Source organism: Macadamia integrifolia, chromosome 6 (assembly GCF_013358625.1).
Source record: "Macadamia integrifolia cultivar HAES 741 chromosome 6, SCU_Mint_v3, whole genome shotgun sequence".
NCBI classification, from domain to species: domain Eukaryota; kingdom Viridiplantae; phylum Streptophyta; class Magnoliopsida; order Proteales; family Proteaceae; genus Macadamia; species Macadamia integrifolia.
Genome location: NC_056562.1, coordinates 31,422,136 through 31,429,035, shown reverse-complemented (window position 1 = coordinate 31,429,035; position 6,900 = coordinate 31,422,136). Strand labels below are relative to the sequence as shown.

General features: G+C 39.2%; 1 protein-coding gene across 1 annotated transcript in view; it reads left to right on the top strand.

Moving 5' to 3' along the window:
- The window catches only part of LOC122080904 (flap endonuclease GEN-like 1), a gene marked incomplete at its 3' end in the record, with an annotated part of 7,139 nt that extends 744 nt beyond the window's left edge, over positions 1-6,395 (top strand). The window contains 5 exon segments of the mRNA XM_042647791.1: positions 224-394; positions 2,960-3,141; positions 3,254-3,500; positions 3,701-3,836; positions 5,923-6,395. Coding sequence (XP_042503725.1) covers positions 224-394; positions 2,960-3,141; positions 3,254-3,500; positions 3,701-3,836; positions 5,923-6,395 — 1,209 coding nt within the window.
- Positions 6,396-6,900: the final 505 nt, after the last annotated feature.

Sequence of the window (6,900 nt, the reverse complement as noted above, 5' to 3'; positions counted from 1 at the left end):
CCCCCCCCCCGCCCCTCTTTTCTTATGCAGTTCAAATTTTTTTTTTTTTTCATATAAGAAATTATGCCTCTGTATCAAATCACAAATTCATACCATGGAGTATCAAATTTAGGTTAGGATCGTTGGTTTAACTAAGACTGGCAAAGGATACTAGTTTGATTGTCTCTTTTATTTTGGAGTATATAGTGTAACTATCTTCCAGTGCTGGGTTTTGGTGTTTTAGGAGCTGCTTGAACTCCTTGGAATGCCGGTACTAACAGCGAAATCTGAAGCTGAAGCACTCTGCGCTCAGTTAAATAGTGATGGTCATGTAGATGCTTGCATCACGGCTGACAGTGATGCTTTCCTCTTTGGGGCCAAGTGTGTCATAAAATGTCTGCGGCCTAACTCCAAAGTAAGTGTTAGTGTTTGGCATTTTTATTCCCATCACTCCACTCTATTTCCGCATGTCAGAATTGATCTGTACTTCTTTCACTTGTATTAGACTTAACTAGGAGAGGATGATTGTTCATTTTAACTATCACAAGAGGCTGTATCCTTTCTTGATGTAGCAAATGATAAGCAACATATCCTAGGAAGGGCTGTATACCAATTAAAATATCAGGAAAAAAAAGAAAGAAAAGAAAATGTAATGACCTTACCTTTCTTTGCTGTTTGATCATCCTGTCAATTGGTTATGCGGCTTATGCCACAGCATACATGGGATGAAAAGCCCTTTGGATCTGGGGTTAAAACTGGAAGTTTATTATTGATTCTTCTTCCACTATCTGCTTCACAACTTGATTTAGGTAATGCTGATTTTTCTTTGAACTTATGCATCTTTAACAATAGGTTGTTGCCTCTTCCCTTGTACATCCTTTTATTGGGGGGAAACTGGTAGATAATTTTTTTTTTTTCCTTTTAGAAATTATTTTCCCGCACCTTATAACCATTACTCTATGCCAATAAAAATAGTTGAGGACTATTATTATTATTAATTTTTTTTTTAATTTATTTGGGTGGGGGTGCGGGGGTAACGGAGGACTGTTAGCTTAACTGCAATGTATTATGTTTTGCCTTCACACAAATCAGCAGTGGTCAGTGGACCGACCCTCGACGAATTTAGGAAATCTGATGACATGATTAAATAGTTAAATCAATTCATTGTGAGAGTTCCTATCGAAGTTTTCTCCTCTAAATTGTCATACAAGGTTCTACATTCCAGTCCACAAAGGGATATTCGGTTTCCATTTAGAGTGATTTTGAAGCCAAAACTTCTTTCAAAGTTGAGTTTGTCTGTGAGAGAAAAGCATAGGCTTTTTTTTTTTTTTGGGGGGGGGGGGGATCAGTTGATCTTATGCATTTATTTATCCATTTTGAGTCCATGACCTCTACCTAGGTAAATTGGGCTTAGCCTTATTTTTCCTAAGAGGGAGCAGGTTCAAAAAGTACTGGTCTAAATAATGGTTGTGACTCCTATTTCTTCTAAAAGTGCCTTGGGTGGTTGGTTAGGTCTTTTCGTGCTTTTATATGTGGGCCCCACAAAAACAGTACGTTGGGATTGGCATTTGTTGTCACTAGGTAGAGTTTGTTAGTTAGACATGGGGTTTTAAGAGTTTGATGAGCCATTTTATGAGCCTTGGCATCCTGGTTAAGATTTGGGTTTATGAGTCTAAAGTATTGGGGACTTTAGGGGGGCTGTGGGTTGTTGTTTTCACCAAGTAATTCCATTTTATGTCCTTGCAGGCAACCTTGAAGCAATGTGCCTTAAGCACACAGCTTCAAACAGTTTTTTGTTTTCTCTTAAGTGGAGTGCTGCTCTATGGAGTCCAATTACTTGAATTTGGAGCCTTTGACCCTCGGCGAACTCCTTAGCATGCACATCTCTTGGTCAATCCTGTTTTCACCATATTTTCTCCACCAAACGTTTAACAACTTACAATCCATAACCTACCATTACTATCCTAATTAGTCTCCTTACAAGCCCTAAGCTGTACCCACATGATAAATCCTAGTTGCTTGAGTGTTCTAGCTGTACATCCTATCTTCTGTTTACTTGTAATGGAGTCCACTACAGTGCAAGAGGGAAGGGGAACTGTCTGAGCCCTAGCATATTCCACCCATCACTATATCCTACCAAAATCCTGACCCTAGTTTTGCTATAAATATTGATTTCACTTTAGTTTTAATCCTTTGCTCACCTGTAGCATGAGTTTTTCCTCTCCCCACCTTGCCTATCTAATTGCTATTCGAGTGTATTTTGGATTGTTTACACTCTTGATGGACTAAAATACTGATTCTTTGTAGAGTTGTAGTCCTACGCCAGATGTTGGACATCCAGTGGATGTCCAGCATCAAACTGGTATCAAACTTAGTGGATAGATCGACAAGTGAAATATCCCTTCCGTATCTGATCCCGTAAATCTCATGAATACATTAAGACATGCGTATTGTGGACTGTTGAGCCAATAAAACAAAGGGATTACTGTAATTCTGTAACCCATGGGAAAAGGAAACTGAAGAAATAAAACAAGGTTGCTCCAAACTTCAAACCTCTATTTGCCATTCTGCTCCCTCTCAACACCCCAAACCAACCCCCCCCCCCCCCCCAAAAAAAAAAAAAACTTGGGATAAAATCTATAATCTTGTATGATAGTTTGGGAATATTCTAGGGATGCATTCTTGAGATTCTTGAAGCTCTACTCGATGGAGGACCCACATTACATGGAACTCCAGGAATGATGGGAATGTTTCAATCAAGCAGCCTATTGTCATCTTTCTAGCATTGTCATGTTTGTGATTCTTTTTCCTCTTCGTTTATTACCATTGCTCCCGTCTTTCCCTTGTATTCGCTTTGGTTGACAAGTGCCTCCTTTTTACTCTTTCCATTGTCTTCTGTGATGATTATGCACAGATACAATTGCTAGTTCAATTGGTTTTTTCACCTAACTAGCAGGCATGAGCATCACATTTTATGCAGGAACCATTTGAATGCTACTGCATGTCAGATATTGAAGCTGGTCTTGGGCTGAAAAGGAAACAGTTGGTAGCCATCTCTCTTTTGGTTGGAAATGACCATGATTTAAACGGGGTGCAAGGAATCGGGCTTGATACAGCGCTACGCTTTGTCCGGATGTTCCCTGAGGATGAGATTTTGAACAGGTATGATTTTTTTTTTCTGTGTGCATTGCACCTGCTTTCATTTTCCTTTTTTACAATAGTAACTCAGCTTCATTCAGCTTATTGTATTAAGCACTTACTACATCTAGTACAGGTTACGTGAAGCAGGCAGAGGGGAGATTCCATTTCAGGATGGTAATAAACCTACTGGTGATTGCTACGGACCGAGTACAAATGAGAGCTCTTCTAGGATGAAATCTACTCATTGTTCATACTGTGGGCACCCGGGGAACAAAAGTGCTCATCTCAAGCTTGCTTGCAAGTATTGCGCTGCTACCGGTAATGAGAATTGCATGCAAAAGCCAGCGGGGTTCAAATGTGAATGCTCTTCTTGTGACATGGTACATCTTATCTCTGATATCAGTATTTTCTTAGAGCTTCAAATGGCTTGCTTACTTCTGGGGCTTGACTCATCTAAATCACTACAGCTAGTTGCATCTTACAGTACTGGGTTTTTTGCCAGGGACATCTCAACATTGCACTGCACACTATTGCTCTTGATTATCTACCTCTAAAAATATTTTTGGTGTTTGAATTGCAGGATCGGAAAAGCAAGGAACTGAAGAAACATAAAAATTGGCAAATCAACGTTTGCAGAAAAATTGCCATTGAGAAGAATTTTCCAAACAACGGGATCATTGAAATGTGTTTAAGTGACCAGCATGGAAATTTCACAGGTATATCTCTGATTTGACAGTACGAAGTAGGATTTTTGCTTAAATGTTCTTGATGGATACTTTCATACATTTCTCTGTGAATGGAATAATGGATAATGTTTCTATTTTTTTATTATTTTTTTACTATGGACTGGATTCTGGAAATTTCTAAATATCATTATGCATCCAGCAATTTGAAAATTTCTTCTCTATGCTGCATTATCTTAGCTTGCCAGCTTTTCAGATCTATGATAAACTGATGGCTTTAATACCAAGAGTTCATACTCTTTTCTTCTTCTTTTAGTCAGCACTGATTAGAGTTTCTAATAGTGCTCCAACTGTGGTTTAGCATACAATTTTGACTACCTGATTAACTTTCAGCTCGTTGATGACTTGCCTTGTCTTTTTACCGTTGAGTAATTACTGTCTTAAATGATGGAAAGACTTTGATGCAACTCTCAACAATTGATTCTTAAGCTACCTCACTTGAGGCGCATTTTTTTTTTTTTTTTGTGGGGGGGGGGGGAGAGAGGAATATGTTTTTTATTGATGGAGCTGCTGCATCCACGGAAAAGTGGAGGGAGCATTATGTCTTGGAAGGATCTCCGTAGATGGACTTCCAACTCAAGATCCTTCGATAGGATTTGGAAAGCCATCTACTTTGATGTCAGCTCCAAGCTTAGATGCCTTAGTTCCCTGTGGTCAGTGACACCCCAAGAAACAGGCTCACTGTTGTCTCCTGGGTTCTCCCTTCTACTATTATTACCCTCCCACTTGATGTTCCCCCTTGGTTTTTGGGCATCTCCTTAGCCCTTATTGGTTTTTTTCCTTTGTTGGCTCATGCCTTTGGGTGTAGTTGAGTTGAATAGACCTGATGAAGTGACACATGATGCCATAAGCCTTGAAAGGTCAAGTAATATATGGGAAAAGGTTCTCTGAGCCACCAGGACAGTGTACACTAGCCTCATTGTGTCTTTTCTTTCCTCCTCTCATGAAATGACCTTGGTGCCCTCATATGTACGATTGCACTTTGTCGCACTTCATTGGTGCGCTTCCATATGTGCTTGCTCAGAGAACCCTCTCCCACAATATAATCATTGAAAGATGGAGAAGACAAAGTACAGCATGGGTAGAAAACAGAGGTATAATGTACAAGAACTGCACAAACATCAACACACCTCCAGTACTAGTGAGATGACAAAACTTGTATCTAGTGCTTGTTTTGGTTTTTGGTCCTTCAGTGTGTTACCTATACTTCTGGACAAGATCATTGATAGCCTCCATGTTCTTTTGGTTTATTCTTCTTGCCATTTTCCTAATAGTCATACCCATAATTGGAAACAGAGAAAAAATGAGAAGGCATAATAGGAATGTGCAATGGATGACCGGGGAGAATGAGTTTCCTCAAGCTTACCAAAATATTATTCCTTTCGGTCAAGTCAGTCCACCCTAATATTATCTTAAGCTTATCATAAGCATATGATCCCGTTTCCCCTCAAATCAATCCACCTTAAGATCAATTCAGCTTTTTTTTGTTGCACTTCACTAAGAAGCTGAATGACCCCTGTCTTCCAATGTTTGAGGAAGGCCTAACGCCTCTTATATGAGACATATTATGGTATATTTCCATATCACTTCAGTGCAGTTCATAAATAAGAACAAGTATTCTAGAGCCTTCTTTCGATTAGACAGTGAAGGTTACAGATTTTGTTTGTTCCTGGCTTGAGGCAGAGGTTCATGACTGTTCATAGGAGAGTCCTACACTGAAGGATCTTTTTCTTTTTCACCTCACCTTGAGGCTTAAGCATATAGCAGCTGGGGGGTGGTTGGGTGGGGCAGATTTCAAAAGTTCGACAAAGCCTCAATGTCATTATTGGTGCTGTAAATGAGCAACTGTAAGCAGTTTGTCAAACTTAAAAATGTCCCCGGTTAATGGTCAGCTATGATAATTTCAAGTTTTTGTCTGTTTATTTGTTTATTTATTGTTTGGTTACTTTGATGGATCCCTTTAGATTTCTTAGAGGTTTGCACTATCAGTATCAACTCAAACAGTGCCTTCAAGTTCTTCACTATTTTCAATAGTTCATATCCTCTGCTTATTCTGCAGAAAATGAGGGGCCTTCTTTAAAGTGGGAAAACCCCAGGACTGAGACACTTGTTGACTTCCTAGTTTACCACCAGCAGTGGGAGCCATCATACATACGGCAGAGGATGCTTCCGATGCTATCCACTATTTTTTTGAGAGAGAAGGCATCGAGTCTGGCAGAAGGCTTGTTGTTGTACGGACAATATGAATTCAATTCTATTCAACAAGAGAAGATAAGATATGGCCACCCATTCTATGTGGTCAAATGGAAGAAGGCTGACATTGCTGTGCTCTGTGGTATCCATATGGTCCCAACTGAGCAGTCTGACCAACAAACAGTGGAGTTGGGTGGAGTGAGTGAGTCTCTTGAGGATGAGCCTGATGTCCCAAAGATTTTGGTTGCTAATGACTGTTGGTTTCTGACGACTGATGAAAATATGGAGCTTGTTCAGACAGCATTTCCAGAAAAAGTTGAGACATTCTTGCAGGAGAAGGTATGCTACTTCATCGTCTCGACTTTTTTCTACTTACTGGCTAAAAGTTGTTTGAGGCTGTTTTGAGAATTAAACATGCCATGTTCTGTTACTCATCCTGCTACGGGGTCATTTTTGTACTATCTTGGCAAGTCAATATTTCCTCATTCGGAGAAAGTCCTAGTGTGTTAGTTATGTTTTCTGTTGTGCAAAAGTTCCACATCTTTTTAGCCAATGGATAATCTTCGTTGCTATTAACAAATGCTTCTATAGTGTTAAGTTCAGCAACATTCAGTTTATTGGAGTATTGCCAGTACTATTGCTTTGCTGTCATCATATGGTTGCTTTGTATACTTAACTGAGGTGGTTAATTATGATTAATAATTTTTTGTTTTATTTATTTCTCTTTATCTTTTCTTTTCTCTCCTTTTTTTTTTTTTTTACATAATATTTGATTCTCTTATAATTAATAGACTTCCTCATTTCTTGCGAGTGGCAAATTGATGATCAGTTTAGCATAAATGAG